The sequence below is a fragment of the Corticium candelabrum genome, chromosome 1 (assembly GCF_963422355.1).
Source record: "Corticium candelabrum chromosome 1, ooCorCand1.1, whole genome shotgun sequence".
Taxonomy (NCBI): domain Eukaryota; kingdom Metazoa; phylum Porifera; class Homoscleromorpha; order Homosclerophorida; family Plakinidae; genus Corticium; species Corticium candelabrum.
In genome coordinates, this window is record NC_085085.1 from 13,637,985 (window position 1) to 13,660,054 (window position 22,070).

General features: G+C 40.2%; 4 protein-coding genes across 4 annotated transcripts; 2 read left to right on the forward strand and 2 right to left on the reverse strand.

Moving 5' to 3' along the window:
* The first annotated feature begins 23 nt into the window (after positions 1 to 23).
* On the forward strand, positions 24 to 640 carry LOC134197212 (large ribosomal subunit protein P2-like). The gene is made up of 2 exons (XM_062666494.1): positions 24 to 113; positions 233 to 640. Exon 2 carries the CDS (start codon positions 233 to 235, stop codon positions 569 to 571), a length of 339 nt encoding a protein of 112 aa, XP_062522478.1. The 5' UTR covers positions 24 to 113; the 3' UTR covers positions 572 to 640.
* Positions 579 to 7,234, reverse strand: LOC134197191 (T-complex protein 1 subunit zeta-like). The gene is made up of 16 exons (XM_062666471.1): positions 7,098 to 7,234; positions 6,949 to 7,012; positions 6,684 to 6,797; positions 5,622 to 5,642; positions 5,496 to 5,555; positions 4,676 to 4,789; positions 4,504 to 4,607; positions 4,325 to 4,435; positions 3,555 to 3,714; positions 3,011 to 3,093; positions 2,852 to 2,948; positions 2,637 to 2,784; positions 2,474 to 2,574; positions 999 to 1,134; positions 851 to 923; positions 579 to 771 (listed from the first exon to the last, which is right to left on the reverse strand). Exons 1-16 carry the CDS (start codon positions 7,232 to 7,234, stop codon positions 699 to 701), a joined length of 1,596 nt encoding a protein of 531 aa, XP_062522455.1. The 3' UTR covers positions 579 to 698.
* Positions 7,126 to 9,081, forward strand: LOC134197201 (malectin-like). Its single transcript, XM_062666482.1, has 4 exons — positions 7,126 to 7,609; positions 8,356 to 8,541; positions 8,605 to 8,662; positions 8,721 to 9,081. Exons 1-4 carry the CDS (start codon positions 7,250 to 7,252, stop codon positions 8,930 to 8,932), a joined length of 816 nt encoding a protein of 271 aa, XP_062522466.1. The 5' UTR covers positions 7,126 to 7,249; the 3' UTR covers positions 8,933 to 9,081.
* Positions 9,082 to 9,390: 309 nt separating this feature from the next.
* Positions 9,391 to 21,723, reverse strand: LOC134176345 (leucine-rich repeat serine/threonine-protein kinase 1-like). Its single transcript, XM_062643019.1, has 19 exons — positions 21,510 to 21,723; positions 20,495 to 20,505; positions 19,962 to 20,130; positions 19,598 to 19,651; positions 19,387 to 19,528; positions 16,439 to 19,327; positions 16,153 to 16,384; positions 15,976 to 16,098; positions 14,695 to 14,950; positions 14,476 to 14,629; positions 14,350 to 14,420; positions 14,153 to 14,275; positions 12,720 to 14,074; positions 12,523 to 12,657; positions 12,164 to 12,463; positions 11,843 to 12,103; positions 11,628 to 11,756; positions 9,883 to 10,810; positions 9,391 to 9,817 (listed from the first exon to the last, which is right to left on the reverse strand). The coding sequence occupies exons 1-19, from the start codon at positions 21,721 to 21,723 to the stop codon at positions 9,516 to 9,518; spliced, it is 7,848 nt and encodes a 2,615-aa protein (XP_062499003.1). The 3' UTR covers positions 9,391 to 9,515.
* Positions 21,724 to 22,070: the final 347 nt, after the last annotated feature.

Genomic DNA, 22,070 nt, shown 5'->3' on the forward strand with positions numbered 1-22,070 from the left:
GTGCTATGTCACCACTGCGCAATATGTTTGCGCAACCACGTGCATTAGCTTAGTACTCTATTTCGTACATTGTTGCAAGGCGAGCTTGCGTTTCGTGTCGTCGGACTTAAAAAGTACGTGTTACTGTACTGAGTTTTTCTGTAGGATCGGTAGGGCCCCTCTTGGGGTGCCACTGTCGTTTGTTGCGTGTCATGGTGGTTGAGGTTGCTGTGAAACCTGTTTTCCTTTACAGATGCGTTACGTAGCCGCCTACCTGTTGGCAGTTCTCGGTGGAAACAATAGCCCGAACGCGCAAGACATCAAGAAGATTCTCGGCAGCGTTGGAATCGATGTGGATGACGACAAACTCGCGAAAGTCATCGGAGAATTGAATGGGAAAGATGTGAACGAAGTGATTGCCGAAGGCCAGACGAGGCTCGCTACCGTGTCATTCGGTGGCGTTGCCGCTGCCGGATCAGCCAGTGCGGCGGCGCAGAAAGAAGATGCCCCTGCGGCTGCTGAAGAAAAGGAGGAGAAACCAGAGGAAGACGAAGAATCTGACGAAGACATGGGCTTTGGGTTGTTTGACTAGATAGCGATTGGCGTGCGAATGTTTTATTTGATAAAACACCAGGTACATGACTTCAGAGTAACTATAGAATGTCTCACACGTGTCTCAACTCAAACACATGAGTGTCAACCTCTAGACTGATTTTGCTTCATCCTTTCAATGATGACATGCCTGCACGCATGATCTCATCGACTAACAGCAAGTTGGTTGAGATTACGGTGCTAGAACAAAGACAGAAGTCAATAAACTAAACGTACAAGTTTTTTTTTAAATTATTGTACGCGAGAAAAGAGTACATACCTAGAGTTGATTATTTGTTTCTTCACGCAATAGTTGTCCCAAATTCCAGCATCCGCAGGAACTAATGCTTCACCTGTCTCAGACAACACAACTACAGTCATCACACTGTATAACTCTATATTGTCTCAAAAAAGACTGATCAACACACCTGTGGACACATCAACTCCAACAGGCTGCCCTGATTCTTTATGCTCTTCCTGCAACTTCACTAGGGTCTCTTGTGGATCAAACCCTGAGTTCTGAGCAAGGACTTTTGGGATCACAAGTAAAGCATCAGCATAAGCCTACACAAAACAAACATCACTAAGATTTCATTGACTGGTAAGCCAACAAGGGGTATGCATGTTTTAATGATGCCAAGACATTTGAGGTAATGCATTGAAAAACACTTAATAAATTATGGTAACTCTTTAGACTTGAATACTTGGGTAATTCACACTCCCAGCTAAAACTAGTCTGGATGAGATCTGGAGCACGTCTCTTTACCCTCTTCTGCTCTTCTGACTGAAACTCAGAAGAGGCAGTAGAGAAGAACTCCCGCATGCGCAGTTTGTACGCTTTCCACAGTTTGTACGCTTTCCACAGTTTGTACGCTTTGCACGCTAGCGGCCGACATCAACGCTGTTGTAGAGACACTCTCTGGTGTCCCAGTAGGGTGGAAAAGTAGCAGGGGAGAAGGGAATGGAAGTCTTTCGTGGAATAACAGCCCGGGAATCCCATGTCTGGAGAGACCAGGGATGATCATGATTGAGAGTCTCCCTGTAGTGCACAGTCAAGTAACAAGCATTTGGCTCATATACAACAACTTTCATCTATTCTGTTTGCAAACGTCCAGTCTAGCAACTTTACTGCGCAAGCGTGACCTCTTCCAACCTCTTCTGAGTGTTTCAGTGAAAACACCTGTTCTCAGGGGCGTAGCATGGCATGGGCTAGACCGGGCAAATAAAAATTGTAGACTGTAAATATGTGTGAGGACCAAAGCTGTATATACTAATACACCATCCTTTTTCCAATCTGGATCTGTCACTTACTCTACCCTATCAGTCAATTAGAAGCCAATGAAAGTGAGAGTGTCCATAAAATAAGTGTGCCGTGTAGTCCCCCCCATTTCTAGAGGTCACGCTAAGCCCCTGCTCTTCTGACACCTTTGGCTCTGCCAGTTTTCTTAGTAGAACCAGAAGAGGTAAAGAAATGCGCCCTGTACTGTTATCATAATGAGAATAGCTTGAACCAATCAATCAACCAATCAGTGCCCAGTCCCCTCCTTGCGCTAGGTTGCTACACCACATATGCTGTTGTGTGCATACGACCATGTGATTTCACATGTGTTGTTGGCCTAACAACAGAAGAAGGTTCTTTGCGCTTAGGCCAACAACACATGGGAAACCACAGTGTCATGGTTCTATGCACACGTGCAGCTAGTGCATGTGGTGTAGCAACACAAGGAGGACTGAGCACGAGTCTATCATCACATATAAATGATTAATCAATATTGCAAGCAGTCTGCATCCCCCTCCATGGCTATCCAAAATTGAACCTTTACATACAGAGCTCATGCAGTCTCTACATTTAACTAAATATCGCAGAATTAGCAGACTCGGTTATCTAAGAGGCACACTATACCTGTACACCCAGCCTGGCTCTGCCTTTCACAGAAGTCTTGAATTCAGTGAGAGCTGCATGAACAGCAACTTCAAACGCACCTGCTCCTGGTAAAAGAAACCCTTCACAGAGAAACACACTTTACCGACAGAATCACAAAGCCCTATCGCATCATTCTCCAAACCATCCGAAATTGCATTCTTGACAGCCCTCAACCCATCGTGTACGGCATCCTTTAGCTGCGTGAGCGTGTGCTTATTCGGACCTCTGAGAAGAATAGTAACAGACTGTGGATTCGGAATATCTTCAATAAACGTAAATTTTTCCTCTCCCTTCAATAGCATGGCAATAAATAATTTCCTAAACGACGTTGTTTTATATAACATTTATTTGCTGTACCAGCGTGTGCTCGTAAACCGAGCCAGCTTTCCCTAGACAGTCGGAAGTGAGATCGTCCACTGAATTGACTGCATAACCACCACAGGCCAATGGAATCCTTATGCACAGATCTGTATCTATGGCCGAACGAATATGTTATTGTCTGTAAGAATAACTCACCTTTCCATATTTCTTCGTTTTGCTCGTCTGAGGGCCACGATACCCTCTTTGGCCAACATAGTAAGTGAGATTGGATCAATACCCTACCACATTCACACAATTCAGTCAAACAAACAAACAAACAATGATATCACACACTAGATTAATCTAAAAACTAATTGTCATGACGTTATTCGCTGAACACAAAGTCTGTTCATTGAATAAAATGGTGAAGCAGTTTGACTACAACACAGAGAATTGAGATAAACCATAACAATACAGTAGTCCCTCTTGTCTGTGACCACAGCAAAAGCCTGTCAAATATAGCCATAAACCAACAATTGGTCTCTGATGAGAGGCAGCTGCAATACAAGCAATTGGTTCGTGCATGAACCAACTGGTCATGAAAAAGAGACAGTTGTTCAGAGGAACTACTGTGCTCCGAAAAGTCTATTTCGTTTATGATGCCTACAGTTCGTCATGCATAAGTATCACAGCGTGGCTCCCTATTATTGCTGTGCTTTTCGACCTTGTTTGCACGTTTAGTTTCAACACAATTTGTAACCTTCTGGTTGACAACAACAAATCCTTTATCCGTTCCTTCACAGACTGATTTCTTCAGCGCAATGATTTTCTTCACTCTCTCATCCGTAAAGTCTCTCTCAGCAGCCACCAACTTTTCTCTTTCTTCAGCACTCTTATAGAAGAAGCCGGCATTAACCTCACTAAAAACAGTCAATTAGCAAACAACACGACAGCGACAAACTCCTTAGCCAACATATCATTTTTATCCAGTTAAGTTAACCAATACAGTCAAACCTCGCTAATCCGAATCCTCGCTAATCCAAAATACCTTTGGCTATTGGGCAGCCTGATCCGGGTTGCCACAATACGGTTACTGGTATCTAAAATGACTTTCACAGTATTTAGAAGTACATGTAGTCGTTGCAGCTGTGTCCTTTACCACAAACATGACATACAGTGTCGACATACGTACATGTACCAGTGGTCTGGATGTCCAAGGCAAGGTCTGGACCTCCAAGGCTACGTGTTTGGTTACTTCACTAATCAGAACAGGGCTTGGCACGAGGTTGTTCAGATTAGCAAGGTTCTACTATAGTTTGTGATCATTAGTTAGCTGCATTTCTTAATAATTCTAATCTGCTCCAACTAATTGCATATTTTACTAAACTGCCTATTTTACAAACTGCCTTTCCAAAATTATTTCCGGGCTAATCTAAATTATTCAAGCAAGACTAGATTAGAAAGACGAAATGCAGCCCACACATCCATTACTATTATTACAATACAAAAGGTATGCGAATGCCAGCCAACCTCTTTTCGTACTCTAATGACACGTTGCATGTCAAAATAAATGCATCCGTCACACTCTTCTTCATGTTTGGATGGCGAGCTCCGTGATCCATTACAATACCTTTCACTAGCCTATATGTAAGTCACGTGTACACAATTAGTTATCGACAGGCTGACAGTACTGTACCAACACAAACTACTTCGTTTCGGTGTCAGTCTTGTGTTGCATTTGCATGATCTCAACCATATGCAAGTCGACCGGCTCGTCAGATTTTCTTATAGCCAAAACGGCATCTACAATACTCTTGAATAGAAACATAATGATAGTCATGCGGTAAACATTCGTACGTAATGTTAGCAACATCAATTTACCTCGGCTAGAATGTCAGCTGTTTGTTGCGAAATCTTTGTTCTCAACGATGTCTGTGCCACTTCGACCAAAGTTCCTCTGTCTGCCTTACATGGCACTTTCAATGACTCCATCGCCTAAAATGCATCAGTGGCAGGTCAGTACTGCAGAATTACTCCCAACACTGGAAGAGATTCTAGGATTTCTACAAATTGAGTAAATACATTATTTTTGTTACTAGCTGAGTGGCTCGTTCTTTGCCCAAGAAAGATTACTAATTGTGTTAGCAAGTACATTCTCGTTCAGACATAGCAAGCCAACCTCCCAAATTATATGTGTCTTTGACCTACATTATGGACATGCATACTTTCGCATCTTTGCTAATGCCAAACAACAGTCACCATGTTATAAGAGTTATTCCAAGCCTCTGATAGAATAGCCAGCCGGCATACACATTCATGTGACCGTAACCCCAAAACAAAACCCAAAAAATAGCCATGAAGTCAACAACTGATTTGACTGTTGCTCTATAAACTATTTGCAAAGTTTCATGCTGATTGAGCTGGCACTGGCATTTTGAGCGTTACATGCACACGCACGTGCGTGCACACACACACACACACACACACACACACACACACACACACACACCATATATATTATACATACTGTAATGATATATTATATATGAATTTTCCTGATACACATCTTTTAGTCATACTCAATGTCATATTCCAAATTAAGTTCACTCATCATAGTTTCATCAGATTGAAATAATTAGTTCAATATCAACTAACTTACACACGAGTAAAAAACAACGAAAGCATGCTGTATGTATCAAACCTCTAATGCCTTAGCTTTTGCTTGTTCAAATCCTTCAACAACAATCCTAGGGTGAAGACCCTGTAACATGAAACATAACAGACAGACTAAGATATGTTTAACCGACTACAAACCACTATGGCCAACCTCAGCGACAAAGGAGTCCGCCTAGAACAGAATAAGCATTGTGTAAGCAGAACACACAAATATGTTATACTACTATAATTATACTACTACATACTTAATTAATTAACTACTACTAGTATTACTGGCAGATCGATTAGACCATCAATGACTGTGGTTACATAAACAACATCTCTAAATATCGTTAGCATAAGGGCATTAGAATGCTGTTAGCACTAGTCATGTTAACATTGATCAACAATTACGTCTTCCCGTGTACCTTCTAAGCATACGTCACAGTACTCTCTGGTACTTCTGCTTTCATGTGTACAGTACTACAAATGTAATCAGCCAAAGAATAGAAATTTCAGAGATTGGCCTCACTTTGTGGAGCTACAGAGGTAAATACTTTTTTTTTGTTTTCTACTTGCAGAAGTCTGTTTGAAACGAGTTTCCAAGCAAACAACAGAGCAAGGATATTGAAAGCATTACACAGTCTAGGTGAGCCAATCTCACCTGCTGCACTAATAGGCAGTAAGTTAGTCATGATTTAGGGAGGTGTAAACCCCAATGATCAGGAACACTAACGCCAAACTAATCACTAGATTTGATGTAAAACAGCCAAAGTTTCCAACACAGTAATGTTTCAGTCTGTGACATAACCGGTTCTAAGCTAAGCTGCTCAACTCTTGTTAGAAAGAACTCCACACTGTTTGCCTCTCAGTGAGTAATAAATCTTTCCACAAGAACTTCACTGTTACTATATCACATAATAATGTACTGTTTGATGACACAGCAAACTAGAGAAACCCAAAGTGCAAGAGTCTTCAAACCTCTTTCCTTCTCTAAGTGGCAAACGATAACTAGCTCAACTATTCTGTACCCCTGATTGACTAAAACAATAAATAACATTAGTTTCACCATCACTGCCTCTTGGGAGTTAAAATTTTTAGCAAGGAAGACCTAATTGCAAACATAGAATAATACAATCAGTAAAAGACGGTCCACAGTTTGCTTGCAAGGCCGATGTCTTGCGTAGTCTTCATTGCATACCATAATAGATACGTACAATGACTATAACTATACCTGCCTAAGAAGCTCTCCAATAATAAGAACAAGTGATGTAGTTCCATCTCCAGTAACATCATCTTGAGCTGTTGCTACCTTAGCTATCAGAGAAGCTGTAGGATGCTGGATTTGCTAAAAATATAAATATTTTAGTCATCATTAACTGAAAACGAGAGGCGCACACACAAGCACAGTGCTAACAAAGATTGATTTTAATTAGTATATTAATTAATTAAATATAATATCTATATTTAAATTATCTATCAACATACAACGAACAGACCATTTCATGAAGTAGAACGTTTCCATCCTTTGTTAGCTTTATGTCTCCAGCACCAGAAACAAGCCTAAACATACAGTCGAATAAGACCTGTACGTCATCAAACGTCACCAGACGTGTTTCTAGATCTCCACGTGCTCGTCATATCGCACATTTTCAGCGTTCCTTTCGGCCCCAAGTTAGATTTAAGTACTTCTTGAAGTCCTCTTGCTCCATTGATGTTAACTTGCAAAGCCTGAGCAGCTCTTGCAACTTCAGCTTTTGGATTGAGCGACTTGATAGCAGCCATGCCGTTCTCGAGCCAATGAGCATGCGCAATTTGCGGCCAAGCCTAATGGATAAGATCTTCGTCAGTGTGTTACTTGTTGCAATTCAGCAGGTAGCTGGTACTGGAGAAGTGATGTTTGCAGTTAACTGCGGTGGTGACGCTCACACGGATGTAAATGGTATTCACTATGAGAGAGACGCAGCGACTGTTGGAACGGCAAGTGAATTTGGTCGCGGCAGTCCTATCCGACGAATAGCAGAAGCAGATCAAATACTCTACCAAACAGAACGCTATCATACCAATACATTTGCTTACTACGTACCTATTGAGGAGAACGGCGACTACATTCTTATTCTCAAGTTCTCGGAAGTTTATTTCACCAGCGGAAATCAAAAAGTATTAGGACAGTTATAATGTGATTACAAACAAGTAATATCTATTGGTATTTAATTATCATATTATTTGTTATTAGTTAATTAAAGATTAGTATCACCACTAGTAAATTGAGCATAGTAGGTATTACCACTCAATGTACACATCAGGTTCTACACATGCTTCAGCTGTCCTACAAAGAGTGGGACGCTGGCTTGTTGTTACTGCTACAAGCTCATGTTGCTGCAGTAGGAGCAATGATGGGATAGGAGGAGTGAAAGGCATTTTGGTGGCCACTGAAGATCTTAGAACAATTGACCCCTACTGTACAATATAACTGGATATTCGTGTGCTTATGTGACATGGATCTGCAAATTTATCTGTATTTGTAAAGAAAAGCAAGCTGGAGATGTCTGGCAAAAATGTGATCAACGCCCTGCAAGGTTGTTGATGGCCAGCTGTTATATTTATTGTAAAGTATCTCTGTGTGGTTTACTGAGAAAATTTATTTGATGATCTTGCAAAGGACACAATAAGCATGTCATTGTTCATTTTATTGAATGCATTTTATTTTCTAAATTGATACTAGTACTCTGAGGATGTCTTCGAGCTAAGATACAGTAGTTTAACGTTGATAGTTATTCCATTTTTGTGCACATTTCCTAACAATTTTTGTGCTAATTTCCTAACAATTTTTGATGGATATTGGCAGTTGTTGTTCTTGTTTCTTGTTTTATTAATTTAATGCTGTGTGTGTGACCTGTGTCAAGGTATTTGATGTGTTTTTGAATGACAAACACTTGGTTGTCTCAAATCTGGACATTTTCAACAAAGTCGGACGAGGAGTAGCACACGACGAGTACATACCATTTTCAATAAATGATGGCATGCTGCATGTCAACGGACAGACATCACCTCTCTCACTAGATGGAAAATTCAGTATCAATTTTGCGAAGGTAAGTTCATACATGAGTGTGTGTGTGATTGATGCATGTCTTGAATTTGATGTGTTCATGTAGGGCATCAGCGATAATCCTAAGATCAATGCTATTGCAGTGTTACGTGGCGATCTAAATGGTTAGCTGTTGATTAGATAAATAAATATTGGTTTTGTGTGATTTTATATTACATATAGATGTTCCTCGATTACGTGAGTGGCCTGATCCAGATGTAAGTCTAGAACAAGACGCACAACCTCCAGAAGCAGCAACAGAGAAGACTAAGTTCAAGAAGACGTCGGGTCCGAAAGCTGCTAATCCGTATGATGAAGATGAGAGCTGGCTTTTACCTATCTTTATAGCGATTGGCGTGTTTATTCCAACTGTCATATGTTTATGCCGTGTATAGTGAACAATAAAGATAGGGAACGACAGAAATTTCAAAATTTATGTTCTCTATGATTATACTTTGTGAGTTAGTAACTAGTCTCTTAGATAGTACATGTAAGAGTTTTAGTATAAGCTGTATCAGCATGTTTGATTAGCCAAAATTAAGTGCTACCATCAATAGTTTAGCTTTTAGGTGTTTTAGTCATTTAATTTTTGCATGCAAATTTTCCCAAAATTATGTATTAATTTATTAGTGCTCAGTTCATGCAGCTGTGCTTGCATGGGTGGATTATGCTTTTTACCGAGTGTATCAATACTCGTAGGACTCAAAATCCAAAACCATAACCACAATCATTGCACCATATTGTAAAAAACAAAACTTGTTGGCAGGTAAACGCGTCGTAGCCTCGACATTCCAGACCCTCCCATTTCTTTTGGGTGACTCGGACTATTTAACTAAGGTGACATACTGACTGTAGTGTTTTATGCCTTCATCTCATTATACTTGTACATGATGTTCAAACTAAATATCTGATCAACATAAGACAAAATACAAAGTGTTCTACTATCCTAAATCAAAATCCTAAATCAGTCTGTAATTACTACCATAGCCCTCCTTCCCATGTTATAATGTCAGCAGTGTCCTCATTGCTGCTATTTTCTCCCGAGACTTCCTTGCTTAGACTTTTGAACCCAATCCCACAGGAGAAAATCTGATATTTGTCTTGCGATTTCAAAATTGTTGGTATTAGTGGTATTACATGCAATACCTTGGAGTTATAGAGATGTAGCACTGCCTGGCAAGTGCACTTGAATGAATCAAGAACAACTATGTAGCCGCCTTCCATGCCTATAAACAATTCTTCTCTTTGATGTGACATCGATGTAATGTTAAGTCTTGATCCTAGAAAAACAAAAGTCAATTACAAAAACTGAACTATTGTTATGGATCTAACTCATGTTTTTTACTTTCGTTTTTACTTTCTGTGTCGTGAACAAAGTTTCCCACTTCGACCTTGCCTGTGTAAACAATTGCTCCCACTCTATCAACCCACGTTAGTTGTGATCGTCGAATTTGTCCAAACCAGATCCTCGTACCACTGCATCCTTCTAATTCTTGAAAGCAAGCTACTGCATGACTGTAAGGATAAGACTTTCCACTTTCTGAGGGATTTATTATGTTTAATAACTTAACATTCACATCACTTCTACTTGTGTCTTGCTGAGCTACAAATCCAGCAATTGCTGACGATCGAAGACCGCACCAGATTTCCAATGCATCACAATGAATCACAAATTGAATGCAACAAGCTTCACTCCCAGCACTTTCAATACTAATTTTTGGTACCAATTTGTCAGTATCAGTCACTTGATCGTTGTAGAGGTAAAGTGCTCCTCCAGGTAAAGCAACAGCAACTAAGTGACATTCAGTACTGTGCTGGAGAGCAACTACCGGATTAGGGGAACACAAGTTTTGACTGATAGCCAATTCGGCTGACCCATCACCACACAATCTGTAGATGACAATGTTACCAAAATGTGTTCCGAGCCACACTGAGTTATTGACAACACAGACAGAAACAATCTTTGAATTGCACACTGCACTAAATTCCACTACAGTCTTGTTGACTGTGTTTAATGCCAACACACTGCCTTGTGTTCGGTTACCTCCACACAACCATAACCATTCCACACCTCCCTCTCCACCCCAGTGACAGGCAGTCACTAAAGCTTTTAGCGAGGTTGCTGCAATGGGTGTGGACACGACTTCTGACACTCTGCAGAAAGCAGGAGAATTGATAACAGACTCTACTTCTTTCATAGTTGGACGGGAGCCTGGTTCCTGTTTCCAACATGCCAACATCATATCATGTACTATTGCAGTTACATGCTGCTCCTAAATAACAGCAAAGTGCAGATTGCTATCGACGATCTTGCTATAAGCACACAAAATGTGTGGTCTGCTCTATGAAATCTGTACTACCAACTCTACTTGTAATCTAGCAAAGTATGAAGTGTAGTAGCCTGCATTTTCACAATCATACACAGAGCTTCTTCAGATATGTTTTCTCTCTGCATGTTCAGAACATGCTGGCCATGCGTGCTTGGTTTCACATTTGGTTTCTCTTTGCCCATCCATCCCAAATTTATGTGCCACCCATAGGGCCTCTTGGAATCAACTATTGAAATTTTCTGGTTTTAACAGTATGTATAAATATAGCACACATGTCACTTACAGTTCCACAAATACAGGTCCAAACCACAGGGCACATTGCAAGTACATTGATGTTACCAGCAAAACAATATTACAATACAATATTCATCGTCATTGATTTACATAACTTTGTGTTTAGCTAAGAAACAATCAAGTATGATATTATGGTGCAGTGGTTAATTGGTATAATCTGATAATAAATATTAACGCAATTGCAAGAATACTTCTTACAGGTTGATTGCTCTTGCATAGTAGCATCAAATGGGTTTCAGCAAAACTGCATAAACACTAACAACTAAAAGTGGATGTTCTTCTGACATGCTCAACAAAATTCTCAACCGTCACAGTTAAACTTCATTTAGAGCACCCTCACTGCACAGACTACAGTTGTTACCTAGTGTTTTATGTTTAGGATGCTATATGGTATGACAAGCATTCTTAGCAAGACATTTTCAAATAGTTGAGTTCTATATACATAAAACACAATTTTTGGACATACCTTCAAAGTTTGTTCTGGGCGCTTTCCCACCATGATGGCTCTATCTGCTTCATGTCCTTCAAGCTTCCATAAAGGACGTTTCATTGAAACGACATAGTATGCCAACATTCCAAAGGAGAACACATCAACCTGCAAAATCAGTTCAAATAAAAGAATGACTTTGTGAAAGCAACAACTGCCAACTATTGTTACATTTGACACAAGAGTGAGCTCACCTTGTCACTGTAGGATACTTGTCCAGCATGTTGAAGCAACTCAGGAGCCGTATAGCGAGGACTATGGGCCCCATCATCTCTGCTCCCGAGGCGTCCAGCAATTCGACTAATGCCATAGTCAGATAGTTTTACCTGAACTTTGTGCTGGGTTTGATCTTCATCTTGACGTGCAAATGGGAAAGACCATACCAACACATTCTCAGGCTTCAGGTCACGATGAATTATTGTTTGGTCGTGCAAGTAAGAAACAGCAGCAGCCACCTTGAATTTAATAACCAGTAATATTAAACTCAGAAAAGAACGACTTACTGGGTGACTGACCTGAGACAATGTTTGCTGAACTGTCGTAATCCTAAGTTGAACTCCAGCTTCTCTAAAGACATTTATAACTTCCTCCAAATTACCTCTGTCAGCACATTCTAAGATCAGAGATAAAGGGTTCAGTCCAACTCCTCGAAGCAGCACGATGTTGTTGTGCCTAAAGTGAATTAGAATGTCAAGCTCTTTGCGAATTTCATTGTATTCTTGAAGTAGGGCATTCGAATTATTGTATTTATTCCCACCATTGGATGTACCATTATGAAAAACTTTGACAGCAACTTTGTGAGTTCTGCCAGTTTTCTGAAAAAAGAAATGGCAATCACATGCAGCAATTATAAGAACAAATGTACTGTATCTACTGCATCTTGCATCCTAGCTCGATAAACACTGGCAAATCCTCCACTGCCAAGCAACGTTTGGTCAACCTCATCCGTATAAAGAGAAGGCGACTCTGGAGAAATGATGTGGATGTCAGGAGAAAGATCAGCAAATACCTGTACAAATGAAACAAGTAGTGTGTATGAAGTCATAGTGCATGCATTACATGCAATCTCACCAAATCTGGAGCTGCTGATGCCAAGCTGATCAATCCATGTTTCTTACATCGAAATTCTTTTTTGGATTTCCCAACTCCAGTTTCAAATGTAATCCCATTGACAGAGCGTCCAAGAAACTCATTCCATGCCAAAGAATCAACATTGACCCAGCTTTCTGATCTGAGACGAAAGGGATTTTCAATAGTGCCATAGCCTGTGTCATCAGTAGTTATGGAACTGCCTGTACTTTCATTTGGCTCAGTACTGCTGCCACATGTAGAGCTTGTAGAGGTATCTGGTAAAATTGCATTTGAATTCTGCATCTTCCCCAACCCAACAGAAGACAGAGAAAGTGCAGTCTCTTCTGTGTGTGGTTGCTCTAGAAAGTCTACTTGACTTTGTGGCAGTACCAGCATACACTGAGTGCATGGTATAATACAATGAACAAAGTCCACAAGGCCAGGATACCAATCATTAATAAGGGAATGAACATGTCGCGACACAATTACTAGAATCTCAGCCGCAACTCGTCGAGCAATTGTCAACGTATTGACGCCTACATTTGCCGGGTCCAAGTACAAACTCGGTGTACCTTCGACGTGTGCTACAGCTATCACTTCCCTCTTATACTGTAGTTGACGTAAGTTGTCAACAAATATGGTGAGCTGTATAGAGCAACCTAGATGACATTGTTTTGAATCGCTGAATTTGGAAATTCCTTCAATACTAGGAGCTGCTTTCTGGCAAAGTTCCAAAATGAGCAGATCACCACTAAACAACTGAATGCCGGAAGAAGACAACAACCAATCAGCCATGCAGAATTGATTCTTATTCTTTTCACCATCTAGCTGCTCGGTGTCCAAAATTTCTACAGCTAGAGCTTGCTTTAGTCGGTTGTCTAGTGTTATTTTACAAGTCAGTCTTGGCCAGAAACCGCTGGGAATGTAACTCATTACCCACAACCGAAAATGTGAACGCAATTCATCTCTTGTTATAGTGTTTTCCAAACAAAAATCTTCCACACTGTTTGCTGACTGATTTACTAAATGGTCTCTTGGTAGTTGTACATCTACTTCAGCTTGGTGGGAAAATTGCTGTTGAAGATCTTGGTAATCAGAAGAAACGCAGGTTGATTGGGTCTCTGGTAAATATAATTCCACAGAAGATTGCTTCAAAGACTGACAAAGTACTGCAGAACGAACTAGACTGCTCTTCTCCAAACTGGGTGGAAGATGCGATGGAATCAAAAGTGAGTTGTCACTCAAAGGCATGGCCACTTCAAATTTACTCATCAAATTGATGAACACTTCTAGTTTATCATCAGCAATTTGCCTGTCTCTAAACAAATTGATCAAATCTTCTCGTTTGATCAAACCTAAATGCAGAAAATAATGCAAAGGAAATTATTTATTTTTCACTCTTCCAAAACACATTTTTCAATGTATGTAGTTACCGAAAGCTATGTACGAATTCTCTTCATGTGTTGTGATGACGTTGGCTAGCATCTTACTAAGCCACTGAGGATCGAGAAAGTACATGCTTGCTAATGCAGGCTCATCGTAGTGGAGCAAAACTCCTAAAAAAAAAAAAGAGTACAGAGTGTACTCTCAATGCATTTGTAACACATAAGAGAAACTGTTTATACAAAACCTCTTTGATGCAAAAACCCAACAGCCTGGTTCATTTCCTCATCATCTTCAAACAATGATTGACACATGCTCCTGGCAGAAGCATCAAGTTATCTCAGACCATGTTTCTTACTTGATATGTAAAAACCTGAAATTATCTTCATCCACAATTGGATCGTCATTGGAGGTTATAAGAGAAGTAGCCTTTTGCTTCACTATATCTTGTAGTTTGAAGTAACTAGCAGGTACTTTCTGTTGTAGCAGCAAGTGGCTTCCTTCTTCATGTGTTGCTTTGAATAATACTTGAGAACATTATGAAAGTGAGTATATGGTACAAATCTACAAAAACAGCACTTGCTTACATTACCTTTTCCATTGCCATCAATTTCCAGATTTACAGCCACGTCGTAAATTAATCTCCTTAGCTCCTCTATACCGTTAGAAAACTTTGCTGTACAGCTGACCTCCACCATACCCAAGACAGCTGGATATTGCTTCGATGAGTTTTCTTGGTAAGTAGTTTTTATCAACATATTCATGCGCTGTAGGTACACTCTAGACTTTCCTGAAAGGAGATCTAGATGTGTCCCAACTATAATGACAGGAGATCCAGGAGCCCGAGCCTATGTATATAGCAACCATTATACAAAGCAAACTACACAAAGTTATTGGACAAACACACATGACTGAATTAGCTAAGCTAAGAAATGGTTCACAATTAATTAATTAAGCTGGATTTTTACAAGTATACAAACCGTACATTGTTTGCTACCACTCCATTTCTACAAAAGTGCAAACTAAAATTCAAATGTTGACACTTCAATCCAATAATCCTTATAAATGCACATGGTGAACTCTATATTCTTGTACCACTCTGTTTCAATACTTAAACAGCACACTACAACTATGAAAATTGAATGAGTTATGCATCTCATCTTGTGATGGACCCCTACCAGTAAATGCCTTTAAAGCTGGAAAACATTTTGACTATAAAGAAAGTGTAATGTTTTGCATATATAACAACCACGCAAATGCAACATTTCAACTCGTTGCTGACGATTCTTAATTTTTTGTTGCAGATTCAAGCAAAATGTGCAGTTGTCTTTTCCAGTCGCTGTTCACTTCGCCTAGCCTACACACACTGTATCCCTTCATCATTAATGTTTGCATTTGAAAACAATGACATTCGTGTTATGGCAAAAGGGCACTTGCATATGTTGCAACTAAAATAGAAGCCAGTCAACTGGTTTTGAAAAGGGTTGGCCACTTTAATTAACCAGATGTGCAAATAGTAGTAGCCAATGGGTCTGTTATATCCTTCCTGTGCCAATTTGTAACTATGGTTAGTCTGTGTAGCAGATCGTAAGTAGAAAAAGCAGTGGTGACTTAGTCAAAGGTTATGAAATTGTGTTGCAACACATAAAATCGTCAGGTGACTCATGCAGTAGTGAAACAAGGCTAGAAGTCTTGAAACCCTCTTTACAGACTGCATACAAAATGTCCAACATATGTTGCTGAGCATTGCTTGCTACAGTCAGAAGGTAAATAGACCAACAACTTGATGATCCTTTTATGAAGCATACATCAGCTATATAGCATGTAAACCATCCCGGCCTACCTATCTCTGTCACATAACAAAAACTATCACCTGAATATTCAGCAGCCACTGCCCGATGCGCATCAATTCCTCTTCTCCACCCATAACATTCCATACCACCAGATACAGTGATTGCTCAGATAGGAAGCACTGATGAGTGGCATAATACTCATTCTACAAAAACACAGTCTCACCTAATTTAACCAACCTAAAGTAGACCAAACTTACTTGTCCTGCAAAGTCGTAAGTGATGAAAATGACATGATCTTGCTTTTCGCATTTTTTGTAAGTCCGCTTAGAATTTCGAGGGTTGTGTAGAATCCATTCTCTGACATCAATTCCTTTAGTAGATGGCTGCTTCTTATTCACTTTATCACGTTGAAGTCTCGCAAGAAGACTGGTCTTCCCACGTCTTTCATAACCGACGATGGTTAGTTTCAGCTGTCGATGTTCGGTTGATCTGCAATATAAATATATTTACACAATTGATAAAAATAGCAGTATCAATACTTACTCTTGTTCAAGAGAATAAAGGTATGTTAGAATCTGCCGCGAATTCCCCCTTGCTATTGGAGGTGGAGGAAGATGCATTTGATTGGCATCTAATTTTAAATTGTAGGTCACACCTTTGAGACGACCAAGTTGCAGAGGAAGCTCAGTTAGATTAGGATTTTGATCCACATGTAGTAAACGAAGATGTTTCTGAAACCCCAAGGATGATGGCAAAGATTTTAATCTATTTTGACCTATCCGCAGCTCCTCTAAAGATGGATACAGCATCTTTAGTTGCTGGACCTGTATGTCCTCTCCTTGATTATCTCGACAACGATAATGAGCACTAAGCAATCGCCTCCGACTTTTCATTGCTGATTCAGGCAACTGCAGACAAACAGTTGACAATAAGTTCTTGTTCAAGTTCAGTTTTCTTAATTTAGTCAAAGTCTGGTGACATTGATGAGCACAACGGCTGTCTTCAGCCATATCCTCTTTGTCAGGGTTACAACACACACGGTGATGCCATAATGGGTTTTCCACTTCTGTAGTTACAAGCTGATTATCAGAAAGATTGAGAGTTTTAAGCTGAGCAGGGTAATGACACAAAGGACCAAGCCGATACATTTCATTATGGGACAGATCCAATTCAGTGAGATTGGGAGCAAGACAAACCAAACCTGTTGGAGGTCCACCGAACTTGTTACCAGACAAATTGAGTGACGTTAGCCCTGATTCACTCTCCGTCGATTTCTCTTCTGTTGCGTTTTCACTAATGGGCCAATACGATGTCAACTCTGGTTTTTCCTTACCAGGCATCAGAGTTGTGCCCTTGCTAACAATCTCAAACTCATTGTTGCCATGTGAACGTTTGGACAACTGACTGTCACTTTGCTTAGTAACCTCAACCCACGAACTATTAGTCAACACTTTCTCTGTATACGCAGCAGCTGTCCAATTACTAGGGTCACCACCATAATACTGAGCCCTAGTGATAGGAGTAGTCGAAGATGAGACCTCTTTCAGTTTTATGTCCAATGCCACTGATTTATCAGGAAGAGCTGATAAACAGTTGTTGGACAAGTTTAGTGAACGAAGAGATGCTGCTGTCCACATACTAGCAGGAACACTACTTATCTCATTTTTGCTAGCATTTAGTTTTTCTAAAAGCGGACAGCTAAATAATAGCGGAGACAGCACTGTAAGACGGTTTTCTCTTACATTTAAAGTCTCCAGCTTCTGCCATACATCATAAGTGCTGTTTTCTTTACCATATCTTTCTAGACATGTCAGCTGATTGTTAGCCAAATTCAAGTAAGTGAGCTCAGTTAATGACCACAAACTCTGAGGAACATCTATCAGTCTATTTCTGCTCACATTTAAAGAAGTCAACAACTTACAGGTCCATTCGTGTGACTGACAGCCACCGGGAAGCTCAACAAGTAAGTTGCTAGACAAGTCTAAGAAAAGCAAGTTGTCTATCTGAAACACTTCTACGGGCACTTGCAACAGTCGATTTGAGCTTAAATTCAGCCATGTTATAGGTGTTAGTTGATTCATTTCTAGATGCTCCTGACACGACTTTTCAAAATATGAAATAATGGCTGGTGACACAGCATCTTCGAGTGTATCAATAAGAGAGAAAGAGTCTTCACTACCCATTTTGCCTTCCTCTAGGTACTCACCACTGAGCCATTCTGGGTCAATTTCTACCAAACGCAGCCCTTTCCAAGAAACAGCAATAGCATTTGTCTTGTCAATTTCGTCTTGTCGTCCTTGTACCTTGCTTGAACGTATTCGATGCTGCCGAGACAGCAATCGTTTTGTTATTGTTTCACGGCCATTAAAGATTGAAACACACAAAGCAAGCCCATGTTTATCAGTTGCACCCTGCCGTAGTAAGCAGTCTACTATCTCTATTTCACCTCGCAAACATGCCTCTACAAGTGGACTGACTTTGTTTGTATCAGTCTCTTTGTGCTCCAAAGCTGCTGCACTGACAGAACGTTTACTTTTGAGTCTTGAACTTTCTTTACTTTGTTTACAAAAGTGATCAAACGTTGAAGAGGAAGTTCTATTTGTCACTTGTCCTAAAAGGTCATTACCAGAAGTGACTGGCATATTATTACTTGAACTGTCGGTTGCAGTGTCTTCAAACTGACTGCATCTGTTATAGTCATCGTGGCAATCATTACATTTGCCAACAGCTTGAGTCTGATTTCCTACACCATTACGAAGAGTAACTGCACTACTCAGATAATTGGAAGATTTTTTCTCTTGTTTATGTCTTTGAGTCTCCAATCTGGCATAGTCTGCTGCTTCGTCAATGATTCTTTCCACCTCAGGAGTGGGATTTGCCAAAGCATTCACATCTGCTTCATGTTCTATTAACATCTCTACTAGTTTAAGTTTCCCATTCCAAACAGCCTCATGAAGTGGTGTGCGACCTGTCTTAGCAAAGCAATTTACATTGATTGGTAGCGTGGCATTAGTAAAAGTTGCTTTGCGTTTCCTTGCTGCCACTAGAAGCAACTCTGCCACAAAGAAACTGTCATTTGCGCATGCCAAGTACAAAGGGGTGCGTCCACATTTGTCTAGTGCGTTCAAGTCTGACATGACCAGTGATTGATCCACATCTTCACTATCGCCAGCTGTAGCACAGGGTGTAACAAACAGCTTGACTATATCTACTTTACCTAGAGATATAGCCACATGAAGAGGAGTCGAGTTCTCACTGTCAGTTAGGTTGACCATATTGGGAAAGTGACTAAATACTGTAGATATTACTTGATCACTGCAGTAACGGCAAGCAAAATGCAATAAACTTGAATCAGACGAGAGTGAATGGGGAGGTGGACCAACATGACTGATACACTTGGATAAGAACAAGTGACGATCAGCTTTTGCAAGCCTAAACCCAAATCGTTGTGAATAAACATTTTCTGTAGATTAACAAATGCCACAACATACCGTAAGATGAGGCTTTGTTTTATTTCATCAATTGGTTCATAAATTGCCTTCCTGATTATTCTCTTTGAGTAACTGTCAAAAGCTTGGTTTACACCACTCATAGAATTATTCAAGCATGCATTCTCCAACTCAGTACGAGCAGCTAGTAAGTAAAATGCATGTGTTAAATATACATGTACACACGAAATGAAACTAGAAATTGCTGTCAAACCTGCAACCTGGCTTTGCACTTTTTCCTCTCGTTGTGTAATATTTCTGTAAGTTTCTATATTATAAAAGCTTGATATAACGAGTTTGTCTCGTAGATAAACTCACCTAACTTCAATGCTCTTATACAACACTGTTGACTAGTCTACCATAAAATGCATGCACATTAATTAATTAATTAAAAACAAATTATAACTTAGACTGTAGATGCAAAGAACTACTATAGCTATGCATGCTTCCCTGTAAAATCAAAATATTTCAATTTAGCCTAAACTACATGATGTGAAACTAATTCAGTTACAAACATAGAACTGTACAACAAACATGCTGAAGCAAGAACTGTGCACAGGTAATCTGCAACTGCTTACCTTCACCTTCCTCCAGCAATTTGGAGCATCTGGAAAAGCGTTTGCTTCTAGCAATTTCTAGAGGTGTGTGTTTGCGTCTCGAGTCTCGAAGAAGAGGGTTTGCATTGTGGTTTAACAGCAGCTGCACACACTCTGCCATTCCTGATAGAGTAGCCAGATGTAAAGCCGTCTAGTATCAATTCAAAAGCATTCACATATGGACAATGAATACTCAGATAAATGAGTGACAAGACCTGTGTACTGTCTTTGTAGTCAGATGTGGCATTGGGGTTGCCTGAATGACAGTGGAACAGAGAGAAAACACAGTCTATTATTGCACCTAAGTCCTTACAAGATGCCTAAGCTATGTAATCAATTGATATTTATAACCAAGGTAAAAAAGAAAAATTCAATATGTAGAGAAAGTGTGATCTACTACTTCTATATCATGATGGAAATCAATACACCAGCTTCAACAGTTCTGCTAGACAAACATCCATCACACGTGACTCTTAATTAAGTAGTTTTCTAGTTCTACTATGACTTTCACATACGGTTTCAACAGCTACATGCAACAATAAAGTATTGAACACAAGTTACACAACAATAAATAATGAGTAAAGTTAAATTTTTACGATTTACCTAAAATCTTTATCGTTTGCCACTTTGGATTCTCGTCTTGAGTAGTTACGCCACAATTTGCAACACCACAGATAGACTTCTTGTAATTCAATATATATTTTAGTGTATTTAGCAATTTGTTTGGCCCTCATTTCTCTCAGTCACGGACCAATCAAGACTCACAACTGACACCTTTGCTACATGTCTTGCAATTCAGAACAGAAATCGACGCCTTCAAGTAGAGAGAACGACAAAGTTTACAGGTTTTGCACATGCGCGTACGATTGGCCTTGGAGTGCAGACCATGTCTTCAAGCATTTCGCCACGTGTAATATGAGTCTGGGTCTGAGAACGAGGCTATACTGGTACGTATTAGCAGCTGCACAAAGTCATTTGCGTAGTGTCGTCTAACATACCTTCAACACTAGTTTCGATAGTCTCGCATATTTGTAAGCATGCATGCAAACTAGCCATGGTGCTCCTAGCTAGGATTTTAGCTACGGTACTCCATGCAGTACTACTTAATTTAATCTACTTGCTTTGCAGTCGATTGAAGTACCCATTTCTAACATCAGACGCCTCAAGTACCCCTAGCATACGTCTGCAGACCCCCCGGGGAGCCTCTCCAAACTCTCGGTTATAATTAAACAGGAAAAGGCTGGCTACGCGAGACTACCACAAATTTCTAGGGCACTCTTCGTTGCGTATATAATTCACTAGGCAACGATATTGCATGGCCTGCATGCATGATTTGAGAAAATAATTTCAGCTGTTACACCTGATACATTAGTAGTACATATATAGTTGTTGTAAAGCCGCAATTAAGCCATGTGTCGACTCCTAACGCTCTCACTGTGCCATTTACATTTAGCACATATGGAAAGTTTACTAATCGCACGGTCTTTCCTAGTGGATTTTCTACCTAGACAGAAATAAATATTTGCTCACATCCGTGGGTTGAGAGTAGCTTTTTGAGACACGCAGTAGAGCCTTCTTGCGCAGCGATGTGAAGTAGAGTGCGATTTCCTCGATTTTTGAAGCGGTAGTGGATGAGATCTGGTCTTTCTTTCAACAGCTCGTCCAATTTTTCAACATTACCACGTTGCAAAGCAGCCAGGCTAGCTTTTTCGTACGATGTAGCCATTCCGTACGACGTAGCCATTCCGTGATCTCTAGATGTGCAATATCAACATTCGGGACTGTAATATATCTGGCTCGACGTCTCGTGACGCTATACCGAGATACAGTTTCTCAGCGTGAATCTAGTAAACAACGCCGTTTACCATTACACTGCGAAAGTGTTGCCACACGCAGCTTCCATGCATGCTAGAGCCTCGTGCATGACTTTCGAACATTGCATGATTCTAGAGGTAATTACCTAGAGTTACAAGATTACAGCTCACGTGTCATTTCATAGCTGTTGCGACGCAACAACCAATCGTGAGCTCGGCACATGCAGCAAGCATTTGAATATTCTCGTCTGTCTGCCAGAACTCGTTTCCGTCTTCG